At 44.7% G+C, this 18,459-nt stretch overlaps 1 protein-coding gene across 1 annotated transcript in view; it reads right to left on the bottom strand.

The window, feature by feature from the left end:
• Positions 1 to 10,629: 10,629 nt before the first annotated feature.
• Positions 10,630 to 18,459, bottom strand: part of LOC126985052 (homeobox protein orthopedia-like) — an 80,261-nt gene continuing 72,431 nt past the window's right edge. The window contains exon 4 of the mRNA XM_050839340.1: positions 10,630 to 11,877. Within this exon, the coding sequence (XP_050695297.1) occupies positions 11,341 to 11,877 (537 nt within the window). The 3' untranslated portion in view covers positions 10,630 to 11,340. The remainder of the gene's footprint in view (positions 11,878 to 18,459) is intronic.

The following is an 18,459-nucleotide window of genomic DNA, read 5'->3' on the forward strand; positions in this document are numbered from 1 at the left end:
TTCCCTCACTTCTCTCTCTCTCTCTCTCTCTCTCTCTCTCTCTCTCTCTCTCTCTCTCTCTCTCTCTCTCTCTCTCTCTCTCTCTCTCTCTCTCTCTCTCTCTCTCTCTCTCTCTCTCTCTCTCTCTCTCTCCTCTCTCTCTCTCTCTCTCTTACTTCCAATCTTCTCTCTCTCTCTCAACACCATCACAACCACCTCTTCCTCCTCCTCCTCCTCCTCCTCCTCCTCTTTTCCCTCCTTCCTCCCCGCCTCCTCGTCTCAAGAAGGGCCGGTAATTAGGCTCTCTAGTTAAGCTGGCTGTTTCTTCAAGACCAATTAACATAATGTATGACTAATTAAGTGGGATTAACCGGGCTTAACACGTGTGCCGGGTGGTCCCAGGGCGCGGCAAGGTAATTCCAGACTCATTATTTGCCGTCGACGAGCAGGTGGTGGGTGTTCAGGTGTGTGTGTGTGTGTGTGTGTGTGTGTGTGTGTGTGTGTGTGTGTGTGTGTGTGTGTGTGTGTTTTCTCTGTCTGTCTTTGTCCCTGTCTCTCTCTGTCTTTGTCTCTGTGTCTCTGTTTCTCCGTCTGTCTCTCTCGCACTCATTATTATTACTGTTTATTCTTTTTCTTATTCTTATTAATGTTGTTTTTATATTTTAGTTTTATAATTTGATAGATAGTTTAGGATTTCTTGGGGTGTTTGTTCCTCTGTGTGTGTGTTTGTGTGTGTGTTGGGGGGGGGGGGGGTGCGTGTGTGTGTGTGTGTGTGTGTGTGTTTCATCACTGCTTCGTTTGTTGTTGTTTGTGTCGTGTACTTTTTCGTCCTTTTTTCCTTCACATTTCCCGACCCTCTCCTTCCCCTCTTCTTTTTTTCCCTTCTCTCCTATCCTCTGCCGTCTTTCCCTCCCTCCCTCCCTCCCTCTCTCCTTGACTGCCTTTCTGCATCACATTGATTGGCTGAATGAGTGAATCTGACTACCTAACTGACTAACCGATTGACTAACAGGTTGACTAACGAAGTGACTTGCTAACAGACTGATTGAGTGAAGCTGTGAGAGTCTGAAACAATAAATGACAAACACTGCAAGAATGCCTAACCGACGGAGAGGCTGATGGTCAAGTAGCTTTTTCTGTTTTTTAATGAGAAATGATTTAACACATCCATGACTTTAGGGCAGAGATGCTGAAACTTTTTGTACTTTTTTTTTTTACAACAAAGGAGACAGCTCAAGAACACAAAAAAAGGAAACAATAATAATAAAAAAAAGCCCGCTACTCGCTGCTCCTAATTTACTGTATTTATCATTTACGTATTTGCAAACAGTCTCAGTTCGTTAACCTTTTTAGTCCTAGGATAAGAAGGGGGTAAATGTTGTACACCTATCACTATTTAACCCGGTAGCTTCGCGGGTCATGTTTCTTAGGTTAGGTTAGGTTAGTTTAGGTTAAAGGCCCCTCTAAAGGCGGTGTCACACTAGCACTTTTTCCGTCGATTATTGCCGATTTCGTTCCGATTTTCATCGTTCAGCATTAAATTATCGCATGAATTCAGGGACGATCGATCGTTTCTCTGCCTGCAATTTTTACTTTGTTTGACCATTTCCAAGACTAACGAGTGGATTCTCGTGTCTTCAACACCTGTCTCAAACGCTCCTGCAGTGTGACAGCCTCTCATCCTGGTGTGTCGCTTGGCAACAAGAGACTAACTCCAGAAGTCAAGTCTGTCTGTGCCTGGTCCAACCAATTCCACCCTCATTCAGAGTCCTATCCCTCTAAATTAACCTCAACACTCATAACAGCCTGTGGTACCTTTCTTCTCTTCCCGACGAGCCAATCCAATCCATGCATGACGCTTTTTTTTTGTTTAGTTTCACAAAAGTAATACACAGTATTAACAGTATATCTTTGTATGCTTTTGCGCAACGTGGACTCATGTTGTTTGTTGGTTCACATTTGGCTAAGTTTCAGGTTTGTGTGTGACAGGCCGCAGCCAAGATATCGACGATTTTCAGAAAAAAGGACACCTCTAAGTAAAATAATGGGAAAGAATCATCACTCACGCGAACCATTTCATAATATATATCAACGCATGTGTGATCAGTTTATGCATCATCTATTTTGGGAGGTTTATATCATGACAGAAATTTGGCCCATCGCTGGTATACGGTAAAGCCGCAAATGTGGCCCATCGCTGCTACCGGGTTAATTGCTTTTCTATCCATATATAAAACCTCTTCTTTCAAGTGCTCTTCTTTCAATTACGTATTTGCAAACAGTCTCAGTTAATTAACCTTTTTAGTCCTAGGATAAGAAAGGGGTAAATCTTGTAAACCTATCACTATCTAATTGCTTTTCTATCCAATAATTATAAAACCTTTTCTTTCAGGTGCTCTTCTTTGATTTACGTATTTGCAAACATTTTCAGTTAATTAATCTTTTTAGTCCTAGAATAAAAATGGGGTAAATCTTGTAAACCTATCACTATCTAATTGCTTTTCTATCCAATAATTATAAAACCTCTTCTTTCAGGTGCTCTTCTTTCATTTACGTATTTGCAAATATTTTCAGTTAATTAATCTTTTTAGTCCTAGAATAAGAAAGGGGTAAATCTTGTAAGCCTATCACCATCTAATTGCTTTTCTATCCAATAACTATATAACCTTTTCTTCCAGGTGCATTCCGTATTTGCACTCACCACATGGCTGCTGAGTCTTAAGCAAAAATAGCTGATAGTAATAAATGGAGGTTAGATAGATTGATAGATAATGTTAGATAGATTAGATAGACAGAGAATGGAAAGGAGTTGCAAGATGATTAACACGTTCTCAGGAGCTACCATGTTTAGACTGTCTGGCATTTTATAGCTTCCTTAAATCCTTGTGTAGCCATGTACGATTTAATGCTGAAATACTACCACAACTAAAAAAAAAAAAAAAAAAAAAAAAAAACGAAAACACATCTTATACCGAAACAAACACATACATACGTACACACACATCCCCCAACACACTCACCTCCCTCCCACGCACATATACCCTCCCCTCTTACACACACCCCTCCCTCCCCCCTCGCCTCCCCCAAACACCTTTTCCTCGCCTCCCAAAACGCATTACCTTCGCCGCCGCCCGTGGTAATGAGACAAGGATGCGCGCCGCTAAAAACCTCCTGAAGCGAGTGAAAAACGCCGCCGCGAAGCCTTGTGTTGCAGATTAAACAATATCCCGAGAGCGAGAGCGAGAGCGAGAGAGAGAGAGAGAGAGAGAGAGAGAGAGAGAGAGAGAGAGACTTTTTTATTGTTTTTATGATGGATGAGATGCTTACGGATGATGTGAGGATGATGATGAGTGAGGATGTTTCGTGTGTGTGTGTGTGTGTGTGTGTGTGTGTGTGTGTGTGTGTGTGTGTGTGTGTGTGTGTGTGTAACCATTTTCTGCATGAAAGGCATCTGGTTTCACTCTTCATCCTGCCATTTACTAACCTCCTTTTGGGTCAGGAAATATCCCATTCGTTTATAAAAATTCGTATCTGTAACATGAAAAAAAAAAGAAACAAGTAATCGTGGTGTCTTTTGTCAATATATTAATTAAAACCTGACGTAATAGTCCTCGTAGTTTTCATACTGAGCAGTGAATCATGTATACTTTTTTTTTATTTGAACGCTCTTTTATTTATTTTTCCTAACCCTGATCAGACTATTCCTCAGCGGCAGTCGTTATACAAAACATTAAAACAAATCAAAATCACAAAACGCTTCCTTAATGACGTAATATTAAAAGAAAAAATATGAGCGCAACAAACGGAAAAAAAAGAATCGATAACTTGAGACCAGGAAATAATAAAGACTAATCATGTTTCCAAGTTCCTGGTACGCGTCCAAAGTTCGAGTGACGTCAGGCAAGCAAGGGATGGAGGGCAGGCAGGTAGGTAGATAGGGAGGGGTGGGGTGGAGGGCGGAAGTCATAGTTGTGGTTCACATCCCGATAGTTAGCTGTCTGTACGCTTGTCCCTCCTAAAGATGGCATTACGGTTGCTGGGAATTATTACTCTATGGAAAAAGATTACGTTTCCTAAAGATGTTTCCTAAATATGGTATTACGCTTGCTGGGAATTATTACTCTATGGAAAAAGATTAGATGTTTCCTAAAGATGTTTCCTAAAGATGGTATTACGCTTGTTGGGAATTATTACTCTACGGAAAAAAAGATTAGATGTTTCCTAAAGATGTTTCCTGAAGATGGTATTACGGTTGCTGGGAATTATTACTCTATGGAAAAAGATTAGATGTTTCCTAAAGATGTTTCCTAAAGATGGCATTACGGTTGCTGGGAATTATTACTCTATGGAAAAAGATTAGATGTTTCCTAAAGATGTTTCCTAAAGATGGCATTACGGTTGCTGGGAATTATTACTCTATGGAAAAAGATTACGTGTTTCCTAAAGATGTTTCCTACAGACGGTATTACGGTTGCTGGGAATTATTACTCTATGGAAAAAGATTAGATGTTTCCTAAAGATGTTTCCTAAAGATGGTATTACGCTTGCTGGGAATTATTACTCTATGGAAAAAATTTGTTTCCTTTCTGTATGTTTTAAAGTTAGTGCAAAGTTTTAGGAATAGCTTAACTTTGTAGATTGTTTCCTCTCCGTATTATTGAAAGATGAAGATAATGCATGAGAAGAATTGCAATATGGAAACGCTATCCTTTTATCACAATGCTTACACAAGAATTGCAATTACAGAGCTTTTGCGCCCCGCCTCTCACTCTGCATCGTTACAACACGTTAGAAATTAGATTGTGAAAAGGAGGTAAAGTTTGTGTTCCAACTAAACTTGTTCCCTCGATTATGATACAATAAAACAAAATTACAGAGCATCTAGAATCCAGGTTTGTGTGCTTACAACACTTGAAAATCTGAACTGAAAAAGGGATAGCGGTTTAGAATTCCATCTGAACTTGATCCTACTATTATGATACACTATAGAAAGAGTTACAGAGATAGAGTTTTAGAGGAGATAAAGCTTTAGAGTTCCAACTAGACATGACCGTAATATCATAATACACTATCGAGGAACAACTTTTTTTTTACAACAAAGGAGACAGCTCAAGGGCACATAATAAGGAAACAATAATAAAAAAAGCCCGCTACTCGCTGCTCCTAAACTAACCCGGAAAGGAGATAAAGCTACAAAGAGTTCGAACCAAGCTTGATTCTACTATTACAATGACCTATAGATGAAAGCTACAATAATAAAATAAAAAAAGCCCGCTACTCGCTGCTCCTAAACTAAGCTGGAAAGGTGATAAAGCTACAAAGAGTTCGAACCAGGCTTGATTCTACTATTACAATGACCCATAGATGAAAGCTAAAATTATATATGGAGTCAAAAGTTTTCGCGATCCAATGAAACATGATCTTATTTTTATTATAAACTATATAGCCAAAAAACTAAACTGAAAAGCAGATAAAGGTTTGGAGTTCCATGTAGCTCACGTCTGGCCGGAAGGCGGGGAATTAGATGAAAGTTGAGGCCAGTTCGTCCACAACCTTGGCGGCTCACGCGTCACGAGGCGGCGAGGACGAGACACAAAGTTAAGGCGAACAAACAAGTTAGCCGGAGACGTTTCTTAATTCATTATTGGCGCGTAACTTTGTTTATGGTGTGTGTGTGTGTGTGTGTGTGTGTGTGTGTGTGTGTGTGTGTGAAGAAAAAGAAGCAATAAAAGAAGAGGAAAGAAAAACAGGAGGAACAAGAACAACAACTAAAGTAACAACAATAACAACAAGAAAAGAAAGAAAGAAAAGAAATATGATAAGAGAAAGACGAGAAGAAGGAGGAGGAAGAGGAAGAGGAGGAGGAAGAGGAAGAAGAGGACCTGCAAGTATACTGGCGTCACGGTTTCCGAACGAACAAAAGACGAACAAAAGGCGAACAACATCACCGCCGCAGCAGAAAGTCCAATTCCTCAAGACTCGATAAAAAACAGACGAAACAAAAGAGGATCAACAGACATCGCAGCTCAAAGGATCCAGAGCAAACAGAGTCAATGGTCTTTTCCACCTCCTCTCTCTCTCTCTCTTCCTTCGTGCGCCCTCCCCCCCAACTCCACCCCCTCCTCTTCCTCCTCCTCACTTCATCCCTTCCTTCTAGTTCTCTCTTCTTCCTCTTTTTCTTCCTCCTTCGGCTCTTCCTTCTCCTCCTCAGCCCCACAACTTCACCCCTTCCCTCTTCCTCCTCCTCCCCCTATTCACCCCCCAACTTCACTCCTTACCTCCTCCTCCTCTTCCTCCTCCTCAGTCCCCAACTTCACCCCTTCCCTCTAGCTCCTCCTCCTCCTCCTCCTCCTCCTCCTCAGCAAGCGACCGACCTCCCAGCCCTCACTTTTACGCCAAAACGACAGAGGTTCCAATACTTCCAGCGCCAGGACGCCGCCCCCCGAGACAACACACGGGCCCCGCCGATTGGATTATTGAAATTCTCTGCGAGAGACGCGACTCTTTGAAGGCGCCTTGCTCGGTGGGTAAAATTGGTGTTATGGGAGGAAGGTGTGTGGGGAGGGGAGTGTTGGGGTGAGGTTGTGTGTGTAGGAGGGGGGGGTCTGTGGGTGTGGGAGGGAGGGCGATGCGCTTATGTTTAAGATATTTCATTTTTTTGTTATTTACTTTTCCTACGTTTTCCTTCTTGAAGTTAGTTGGCTCCTCGAAAACTAGGGTACACGATATTAGGTTAGAATCGTTTTTTTTTTTTTTTTCGCGCGCTGCTTCTTTTCCTTTGCCAGTTTATTGTTTCCTAAGTTTTTTACAAGTCCGTCTTCCTAGTTTGTCAGCTTCTCAAGAACTAGGGTAAGGAATGTTAAGTTACTACGGAGGGCAATGTTTTCTCGTTTAATTTCCATAGATTTTGTTAACTTTTTTTTTTTTTTTTTTTTTTTTTACGTACAGTCCAAAGCGTTGGTGGATTTTTCTTGATGGGTCATCGTGGCCAAGTTTCCTCTTCCTGTCAAGTTTCCATACCTAGTGCACAGCCGCTTTGTCACCCACCTGTGTGGCGGGGTAAATAATCCAAACATTTAAATCTAACTTAATGCCACTTTATTCTATCAAACTGTTTTCTTGTTAATATTCCAAAATCCTCAATCAAACCTTGTCGCTTCTCAAACTATTTTCTTGTTCCTTGATCATCTCAGTTGGCCGGACAATATTTTCTATTTTCTTGTTCCTTGATCATCTCAGTTGGCCGGACAATATTTACTTCAATGGTCTCTCGTCTATTCTGCATTTTCTTCTTCGCCTCGACAGCTTTTACCTTTATTCATACATGGGTCGCTGTTTGGGAGTTGTGGCTCAGGGTTTTAAGATCGGATGTCCTTCCTGACGTCACGGGGCAATGCTACACCTGCACCACGAAATTGAAGGGCGAGAGTAACCGAGGACATTACGTAGACTTATAATTCTTGACTGATTCCATTACAAAAATACTAGTTTTATTTATTAATTTGTTTCATTAATTTATTGCATTTATAGGAGGCAGAACTAGCGCCTTAGATAACGTCACCCTCATAAAATAACTGCCTAAGTCATTTTTCAGCGTTTCCGGGTTTTTGTCTACATCAATTTTTCAACATGTGACGCCGATTTCTGTATAGTTGCCTTCGTCATTCAGGGTTTGAGTGTTCTAGAAGTGACCTTTTCATTTCTGCCTAAATCTTAAGCCAAATGAGATAATGACAAGTTCTTTTCTGATTTCCTGTAAAGTAGAAAATAATGACTTAGGCGGTTTGTTTACGAAGGTGACGATAAGGTAAACTAATGTAGTCCTTTCCCAAATGCCAATCATATAAAAAAAATGAATGGCAAGTATTAAGCCCTTCTCTGTTCTTCGTTCTTCTTTCCTTCCTTCCTTTCTTTCCTTTCCTTTATTTTCCTATTCAGGCTTTTCTCAGTCCTTTTCTTTCCCCCTTTCTAAATTTTCCTATATATGTTTATTTTTCTCAATCCTAGAAAAATACAAATAATCCATATCCATTTTTTCAAAACTTTAAATCATAAAGTCTTCGTTCCAGTAATGTGACTTATTTGCTCTAGTATCATTTTCATCACTACCGATGTGTATCATTTTACTTTATTTTAAAACGAGGAAGCTCAAGTGGTAAAAAAAAAAAAATATTAACGTAACTCCTTCCAAAATGACTTTCCAATTTGAATTAATAGCAAAACTAGTTTTCCTATCCTATGTTTTAATTCTTCTTTCTTCCTCTACTCACCTTCAATCCTTTTATTTTCTTATTCATACTTCGCTAAATACTTTCAAAGGATGCAAATAGTCTTTTTTTTTTCCAAGACTAATAGCTCCTTTAGCCGTCTTTTGCCAAGCAGGCAGAGCAATGACTGTAATGTCGAGTTCCATGGCGCCTTTACTTATCGCTCGACTCACTCTCGGGGGCGAGGCGGGCGATAATGTTTTCGTCATTGTTCATCTGTCTCTTACTATAATATCATAAAAACTGATTAAAGTAAATTCATCAAATGCATGACTATGAAAACGTCCTTAGGGAAGTGTTGAACGTGATTAATTTAGGGGAAAATCCCTATAAAAAATTATTGAACGACGACGAATGAATGATAAAAAAAAGACAATGAATGATTTAGGGCGGCCATATGAAAACCCGCCGATGCCTTGAGGGCAGACCATGAGTGTACTTCAAGTGGGTACCAAAAGGTATAAGGAGATTTTCGGACGAAACCTTGAATGCTTCCGCTAAACACCACAATGGGTTGGAAAAACACATACACACACAATAAGGCGAATAATAAGGAGTCACAATAAAGATCCAACAAACTACACTGATTTTTATTATTCGAAAAGCTAAGACGACGGCCACAGAGCGAGTCAGGGCGGACACTGGAGACCTCACGAAGCCTTTACACTGTACACCGCTAGGCTGGGCCCCGCCACACCCCTGCCACGCACCGGCCACACCCCTGCTACCCCTTTGCCACACCCCTCCTACTCCCCTGTCACACCACACTACTTCCCTGCCACTCACTAATGTCACCCCTGCTATACCTCTGCCATTCTTTACTTTCACTTTAGCTAATGACATACCCCTGCCAGTCTACCTCTGCTACACCTGGCCACTCTATCCTTACCTCTGCTACTTCCTGCCACTTTATTTTCCCCTCTGCTACGCCTTGCAATAGGCGCACCCAACATCACCATAGCCGATCCAGGATTCAGTACATTTCCTAACTTATAGGCGGTAATGTTATAATTGTATTTCGTAAATAATCATAATAACCAAAAACTAACTAAAATTATGAGTATTCTTTTTTCTTGAACAGAACAATAATATGAAAATACGTATATATTTTATACGACAACTGTGGGCCCCCTCGGGCCACGGGCTGTGGCCCCAGGCAGAAGCGCACGCCATTTTGCGGGTATCAGATAACTTAAATAAGCATATTTTTACTGCGCAAAGCAGGTGATGTCACTTACTGTGACATCGTGAGTTTTCATATTTATCTATTTGTGTATATTTCACGGAGGCAAAACTTACATTACTAGTTTCATTTTTATTAATGACACGAATTTGTGACTGTTTATCACAATATAATTTCACTCAAATAAGTGAATCATACTCGAGGATGTCTCGTGGATCATTAATAAATAAACACAAAATATCCGGATAGGCTACTCTTAGCCCGCTTCCGCCTATGGCTGCCAAAGTCAGTGACGTGAGGTGCGCCTATTCTTTAGCTTCCCCTCTGCTACTCCCTACCACTGTCTAGCTTCACTTCTGCTACTCTGCTACCACACCCCTGCTACCTCTGCTTCTTTCCTGCCCCATCCCCGTTACATGCCTGACACTCCTAAATACACTCCTAATTGCACTCCTAACGCCCTCATCGCACCATTAACACCTCATCAGAACATTCTCATCTGATTATTGACTTTATTTTTTTCACCTCATCAGTTCTCTAGACCAGCAAGTGCGTCTATTATACATTTCATTCAATACTTCTTTCATATGCAGCTTCTCCCTCCCTCCTACTCCCTCCCTCCCTCCCTCCCTCTCCTCTCTCCTCCCTCCTCCACCTGTAGCTCTCACCCCTTCCGTCCCCAGGTGAGGGCTTTTTCACCTGGGTAATGAGTCTTGTTAAGCCACCTGAGCAAACAGGAATAGTGAATGTGCAGTCATTATGTGCCATTGTGTGTGTGTGTGTGTGTGTGTGTGTGTGTGTGTGTGTGTGTGTGTGTGTGTGTGTGTGTGTGTGTGTGTGTGTGTGTGTGTGTGTGTGTGTTTAAGAGAGAGAGAAAGAGAGAGAGAGGGAGAAGAGGGGGTGGCGGGGCCCATATACATCATACCCTGTTTTGATTTCTCATATAAATATCTATAAAAACCACTAAGGTTTCTTATAAGTAATATTGTGAGAAAGAGTGAGAGTTAGAAAGAAATTGAGATCGAGAGAACGAAAGCGAGAGCGAGAGCGAGAGCGAGAGCGAGAGCGAGAGAGAGAGAGAGAGAGAGAGAGAGAGAGAGAGAGAGAGAGAGAGAACGTAAGGTGTTCCCTTTTGAAGCACGACAGCTAAAAAAGAGGAGTGGAGAGGACGTTTCTATTCCCTTGTCATATATACACATCTTGTCTCTTCCATATATACATTTAACATAAAGATACATCTGATCTATTGGTTACCAGGATCTGCGGAGTAAAGCTTTCAGGGAGGGGACAACGGGGTATTCACGGGAACGTTTTTTTCGTTTAAATCTGATTTTTCTCACGAGTTGTGTAAAGTTTTTCTCGCCTCTGGATTGTTTGTCACGTTCCTCGCCGTCACTGTCGAGGACAACTGTTCGCCTCGCCGTCCTCGTCACCGGAAATAAATACATGAAGTAAAGGGAATCAGGAGCACACGAAAAAGAAATTTGTCTCGTGCACCGGAGCCGCCGTGGCGAGAACCGCGTGGGCGCCGGCAGTTGCACCAGGCGGCGGCGTTGCCCGGCGAGACACACGAGCCGCCTCAGTGTTCGTCCTTCACGGCCTCAGGAATTGTTCATCATAAGTTTTTCCCGCGGCCTCGTGACGGAGGTCTTTTATCAACACATAGTTTCCTCTTTCTGCTTCCTGCCAACACAGGCACAAGTCACTCGTGTCCCCGGCGAAATGTTCACGTTTGGCACAGGGTCAACCCGCCTAATGCTGCCCTGGGTCGGCCCGACGAATAATCGCCTTTTGAAGGTTCATCTGTGCATTGTTCTGGCCAAGGGTCTCCAAGCCCGTGCCAGGGAGAGGCGGCGACTCCGCCCGGTGAGGCAGCCTGTCGGCGGGACGAGGGCAAGGGCGCGGGAAGGTTCAGACGAGGGCGGAGGTCTTGACCAGACTCTCCAGGTGCTCCTTGGCCCGCAGTCTGAGGGCGACGATGGAGGAGGAGCGCAGGTCCTCCTCGGGGCTGCTGGGGGACGAGGAGCGGTCCTGGGCGCTGGGGGGCGGGGGCAGCGGTGGTGAAATGGGCAGCGGGGGCGTGGTGAAGGTGGGCGGTGCCGTGGAGGCAGCTATGGCCTGTGGGGGCGGCGGGGCGACGCCCATGGCTGACGATGTGGGTGGGGTGAGGTAGGACGGGTAGGCGGCGTGGGGGTGGGTGAGGAATCCTGGCAGGGAGGGCACCGAGCCGCCCATGCCGGAGAGGCCGCCGTGGATGGAGGGCATAGTGCCCTGCAGGCCCTGGAGGCCCGGGAGGCCGGGCAGCAGCGGCGGGAAGAAGTGGTCGAGGGGCCCCGGGGGTCCCGGCGGCCGGTGCAGTAGGCCCATGGACTGCTCGTGGAGCCGCAGCTGCGCCTGTTCCATCTTCTCCTGCCGCCGCCACTTGGCGCGTCGGTTCTGGAACCACACCTGGGGGAGGAGAGGCAGGGGTGAGGCTGGGGTCAGAGGCGCCAGGCGGCGGTGTGTGAGGCAACACAACAACAATAACACTGAGAATAACAACAACGAGAACATGAGCCGCTTGACCGCCCCGCTGCATTACAGCTGCACCCGCCCCGACCACCCCCGGCCAGGACCCAACCTTCCCCGGGGCCCTGGCGGGGCGGGGCGGGGCGGCCCCGTGTGAGCCGCCGCCAGCTTCGCCGCGGATCATATTAGCGGATCAGGAGCCTTTGAGCGGGTAATCATGTGATCGTGTGAGGGAAGAGGAGCCGGGGAGGGAGCAGGGGTGTGAGTGGGGGGGTCAGGGGTTAGAGAGAGGGGGGGAAGGGATGCAGGGGAGGGTGTGGGGGCGTGTAAATGCTGTTTGTGTGTGGTAAATGGGGTAAGATCCCTCGTGGGAACCCTCACACCCGCCTCCCTTCAACTCCCCTCCTCCCTCCCTCTCCTCCCCTCTTCTCCGATACTTTTCTTCTCTTTCCTCTCGCCCATCTATCTTCTCTTCTCACTCTACCTCCCTCCGCGCTCTATCAGCAGAACATTTATTCTTTGTTCACTCTTTACACTTACGTTATTCCTCTCTCACGTCACCACTATTCTCCCTCTCCCCTTCCTTCCCCTCCCCCACACACGACCAAAACATTACATACTAATCGCAATAATATAATATATACACTGATTTCCATATCGATGTATTGTTATGAATAGCCAACCCAGCGTGTTTATTCCTTCTACACACACACACACACACACACACACACACACACACACACACAGTACATAAGAGGAAAAGTTGAGTCAATGCGCTGCTCTCCATGTCCTTCCTTCCCCCTTCTCCTGTTTCTTGACACCACCATTAAGGGCCCCCTCTCCCCCCCACCCCTCTAACACCCCCCATACACCCACACACGCCCCTCCCCCTGGTGTTGGCGTGGCTCACACTCTCCACGCCATTATAACCCTCGACACACGCCCTCTTGTGGCTTGTTCAGACCTTATATCCTTCCTTCCTTCCTTCCTTCCTTCCTTTCTTCTTTCCTTATTTTTTTCCCTTCCTTCATTTCTGCGTTCATTCACTTTACTTCCCTCTATTCCTCCGTCCTTCCTTTATTTCCTTCCTCCATTTCTTCCTTCCTTAATTCCTTACTTCTCTCCTCTCCTTCGTTCTCCCTTCCTTCCTGTATAATCCATCCTTCATTCCTCTCTTCCTCCATTCCCTCCTTCCTTCCTTCTTTCCTTTGTTACTTTTTTTTTCAACTATCCGCGCACGTCTCTCTCTCTCTCTCTCTCTCTCTCTCTCTCTCTCTCTCTCTCTCTCTCTCTCGCCCATTTTTCTCAATTGTTTTTATAGCAAGTTTATTAGGTGTGTGTGTGGGGAGGGGGGTAAAAGAGAGAGAGAGAGAGAGAGAGAGAGAGAGAGAGAGAGAGAGAGAGAGAGAGAGAGAGAGAGAGAGAGAGAGAGAGAGAATACCTTGTCTTCTTTGAGAACCAACAGCTCGGGTCTTCGTTCTCTCTCTCACACAACTAAAATAACCACATTTGAATACCAGCGACAGATCTCTTCAGCGGGAGGAGGAGGAGGAGGAGGAGGAGGAGGAAGGAATAAGGGAGGAAACAGCATCACAACGAACCCCTCCACCTAATTTTTTTCCTCTCTCCCCTCCTTCCTGACTCTCTTTCCTTCTCTCTCTACTCTGACAGGTCTCTCTCTCTCTCTCTCTCTCTCTCTCTCTCTCTCTCTCTCCTCTCCATTCTTCATATTTTCTTCATGTAATACAATGGAAAAACTAATAAAATACACACACACACACACACACACACACACACACAGGAGTTGAATGTATGTGTGTGTGTGTGTGTGTGTGTGTGTGTGTGTGTGTGTGTGTGTGTTAGGAAAGAAATAACTGTAACTGAGGTAACTTTTTTTTCTCTCTCTCTCAAATGACGTTAGAAAATGACCTGGAGAAGAGAGAGAGAGAGAGAGAGAGAGAGAGAGAGAGAGAGAGAGAGAGAGAGAGAGAGAGAGAGAGAGAGAGAGAGAGAGAGAGAGAGAGAGAGAGAGAGAGAGAGAGAGAGAGAGAGAGAGAGAGAGAGAGAGAGAGAGAGAGAGACACACACACACACACACACACACACACACACACACACACACACACACACACTCCAAAAAATACAAAACAGAACGACATAAATCCTTAAATAATAAAAAAAAATCAAAATTGGCCAAAAAAAAAAAAAAAAAAAAAAATCGGAAAAAAAGAAAATCTACATAAAGTTTCTGAACCAAATAAACTTAAAACACACACAAAGAAAAGAAGGAGAATCGAACCCATGGCCAGGAGAAAATAGGGTGTGAAAAAGAAAACCGATACGCCAAGACACACGATGCTCAGTTGTTTCCCGTTTTCTATCTCCTTTCCTGGCGGGGGATTCGAAATGGAGACCAGCAAATGAAGAGTAGATGACTGGGTGACAGGCGGCCAATGGGGACTCGAGCTCAGATAAGTGAATAACGGTCGTTCTTATTCAGCCAATCAGCGACGAGTAAGTTTTTTGGAGCGCCAGAGGAAGGGAAGAAGGGAGAGGAACAAGGGGACGGAGGGAAGGGAGGGAGGGAAGGAGAGAGGGAGGGAAGAATCGATAAGAACTCGTGTGGTTTTCTCAGACTTGGCAGGTTAGGGAAAGGAGGAGGAGGAGTAGGAGGAGGAGGAGGAGGAAGAGGAGGAGGAGGAGGAGGGAGAGAGGACAGGGGCAAAGAAAAAAAGAGGGAATGAGAGAAAGAAAAAGAATAATTACACTTCATTATCATTACTATTATTACTTTTATCATCATTATTATCATTACTATTATCATCATTATTATTCTAAGGACCTTTCTCCCTTTACTCTCATGAAAAGAAAACTGCAAATTAACCCAACTAAGCCAATAATTATTTCGCTAACAGCTGCTCTCTCTCTCCCTTCATGTATATCAGGAAAGGAAAGGAAAGGAAAGGAATGGAATGGAGAGAGAGAGAGAGAGAGAGAGAGAGAGAGAGAGAGAGAGAGAGAGAGAGAGAGAGAGAGAGAGAGAGAGAGAGAGAGAGAGAGAGAGAGAGAGAGAGAGAGAGAGAGAGAGAGAAAGAGAGAGAGAGAGAGAGAGTCCCCCAATGAAGCACGTGGCGGCCCTAATGGCTTGGAAATTAGCTTCTATCCATAAGTTGCTTCGCCAATCAACTTTACCTTCCACTCATCACCTCGAAACGCTACCTGGATTACGGCCTCACCTGTCCTCCCTTACCTGTGTGTGTGTGTGTGTGTGTGTGTGTGTGTGTGTGTGTGTGTGTGTGTGTGTGTGTGTGTGTGTGTGTGTGTGTTAATTCTTGTGTGATTGTTTGTTTGTTGTGTAAATGCTTTTTTTTTCTTATTTATTTCATTCATTGTTTTCTCTTATGTTTGATTTGATTTTTTTTGTTTGGGTGTTTTTTTCTGGTCTATGTTTTTGTCTGTCTGTCTGTTTATCTATCACTGTTTGTTTTTGCTTATCTATCTATCTATCTATCATGTCTAACCCTTTCTCCCCTTCCCTTCTTCATTTTCCTACTTTCTTAAACTGTTTTTCTTTTTCTTTCCTCGCTCTCTTACTTCACATCTCTTTCCTTCTCTCTTCCTCCTCTCCATTTCTCGTATCACATTATCCCTTTTCCACCCTTTCTTCAATAGTTTCTCTCTTACTTCTTTACTCGCTCTCTTGCTTCACCTCTCCTTTCTCTCCACCCTTTCCTTCTTCCCTTACCTCGCTTCGTCCCATTATCTCTCCCCTCTTCCTCTCCTATTCTATCTCTATCTGTCTCTTAATATGTCTTTTCAACTATCTATCGAACCCTTTCTCCCTTTCCCTCCTTCTATTCCCTATTTCCACTATAACATCATACTTTCCTCACTCTCCTACTCTACCTTTCTTCCTTTTCTCCTTTCCTCCTTCCTCTCCACCCTTTCCTCCCTTAACTCTCCATCGTCACATTAACTCCCCCCCACCGGCCGCCTGTCACCTCCCTCCTCGCCCGCTCCCTGATAGCTTTAAAACAGCCTTTGTATCGGTCAAATGGAGGCAGCTCGTAATCACAGTCGCCGTCGTGGTAATGGAATCGCTGTATTTACGTCCTCCAGAGAGCGCTTGTCCCTCCCTGGTCCCTCCGTTCTCCCTCTCTTCCCCTGCCCTGTGTTGTGACCCGCCAGATGCACAGAGCTCTCCGGGGCGTGGCTGGGTTTCATGGGGTGGGTATGTAGTTGGGTTAGGTTCAAAGACTTTCCGTTTCGTTGATTGGTTGATTGGATGGTTGGGAAAAGGGATGATTGGGGTGAGTATGAAGATGATGGTGGTGGTGGTGGTGGTGGTGTGAGGTTGTTTTCTGGTTGTTTTGGGTTTGGGTTACATTGTGTTGTTTCTTGTTATGGTTATGGTTGGTCTTGTTCTGTCTTCTCTTGTTGATTTCCTCCTCCTCCTCCTCCTCCTTCTTCTGTATTCCTGTTTCCTTCCTTGTTTCTCTTTATTTCTTTCGTTTCTATCTTCTTCATCTCTACTTCCCACCCTCCTTCCTTCGATCCTTTCTGCGTTCCTTCTTTCTTTTCTTCCTACACTATCTTCCTCAATCTCCCTCTCTTCTTTAGTCTATTATCATCTCTGTCTTCTCCATCCCTCTTCTTCCCTTTCTTCCTTCCCTTTCCCTTCCTTCATTCATATCTCCTCCTCACAATTTTCTTCTACCGTCTTATTCTCCTTCTTCTCTTTCCCTACCTTTGTATTTCCTCCGTTCATCTATTCTACCTACACTATTATCCTCTTCTCTTCCTTCCTTCCATCCCTCTCCCTTCTTTCTTCCAGTCCTTTCTTCCCTCTTCCTCCCTTTCCTTGCATCCGTACCTCCTCTATCAAACCCTGCATCTGCATCATCTATCTCTCCCTTTTCTCTCCCTCTCTAACCACCACGACCACCACAATCACCACCACCACCACCACATCCACGCCCACCCCACCTGGCAGACTGCAGGGCGCGGTGGGGTGGGGGGTTGGTTACTGCGCTGCGGGTCGACAGGATTGAATTAAAGGCTTACTCTCTGGACCTGAGCTGTATCCCTTGTGTCGTTGAGAGGAGCTGTTTGGTTACGCCTCGCCGATAATGGAGACATCACAAGGGAGGAAGAGGAGGGGGGAAGGAGGGGGAGGGTAAGGATGTCCACGGAATGGGTTTATAAAGACGATCTGTCCCCTCGTGGTGTGTCCTGTGATCCCCCCTCCTCCCCCTCCTCCCCTCCGGCTCCCATCCCCCCCCCCCTTACACTTAAATAGGCTACTCGATCCTATCTCTCCTGATTCCGTTTTGTCTGATGGAGCGTATGAAAGGCGTTCAGAGCGTTTGGTTTTCCGCGTTTATAGGTGCATTTCCCTTCCTTCCCTTCCTCCTGTCCCTCCCGTCCTTCCCTCCCTATCTGTCTGTCTGTCTCTGTCTCTGTCTGTCTCTCGAGTCGTCGCATCCCACGGGCCGTTTTCTTTCCATCTCGTTGGACTTGCATGGGAGAAAAATAAACGCTGTCTCTTGATGCCGCCGACACACACACACACACACACACACACACACATACACATACATACACACAAGGGCGCCCCAATTCCCCCGTCTAACAGGCCCCGCGAGCTACTGGTGACGTGGCGGCGTGATTTAAGCTGAAAATTGCACGGTAGCGATGGAGCGGCGGCCGGCGTCCATTAGGGGTAAAAAAGGACGCCGTTGGAGCTCAAGGGAGGCGATGAGCACGTTGAGAAAGGGTGTAAGAGGGGCGTCTAAGGGTGAGGTTAATGGTGGAGTTTGTAGAAGATTAGAGAAAGAAAGAGGGAGAAAGACAGACAGACAGACATGACAGAGATAACCAAAATGAATAACAAGGATTCTGCTGAGAGATAAGAACCAGAAAAAGATAAAACAGAAAGAAAGACAGACAGAAACTGGAAAAATTTAAGAACTACGAAGAGAAAAAAAAGAACGAAAAACATACAATGAGAAAACAGAGAAAAACAAAGAATCAGAGGAAAGAATGAACTAAAAAAAGAGAAAACAGAAAAGTCCGAAACCAGAAAAAAAACAAGAAATAAAAACAAAGTGAGAGAAAAGGAGACAAAAAGGAGGAGCAATAACGAGAGGAAGCAAGATAGAGAGAGAGAGAGAGAGAGAGAGAGAGAGAGAGAGAGAGAGAGAGAGAGAGAGAGAGAGAGAGAGAGAGAGAGAGAGAGAGAGAGAGAGAGAGAGAGAGAGAGAGAGAGAGAGAGAGAGAGAGAGAGAGAGAGAGAGAGAGAGAGAGAGAGAGAGAGAGAGAGAGAGAGAGAGAGAGAGAGAGAGAGAGGTAAAATTAAGAACAATCAAGGAATTAGCAAGGTAGATGAACGCATAGCCGAACTAAATCATCCGCGGCCCCTTTTCCCCGAGCAGGTTAGTCTAATTCCAAACTTTCGTCCGCGGCCCAAATCAACATTGCAAATTAGATGTGAAAAGGCAATTGGACCACAAAGGGCCAATT

Source organism: Eriocheir sinensis, chromosome 5 (assembly GCF_024679095.1).
Source record: "Eriocheir sinensis breed Jianghai 21 chromosome 5, ASM2467909v1, whole genome shotgun sequence".
Classification (NCBI taxonomy): domain Eukaryota; kingdom Metazoa; phylum Arthropoda; class Malacostraca; order Decapoda; family Varunidae; genus Eriocheir; species Eriocheir sinensis.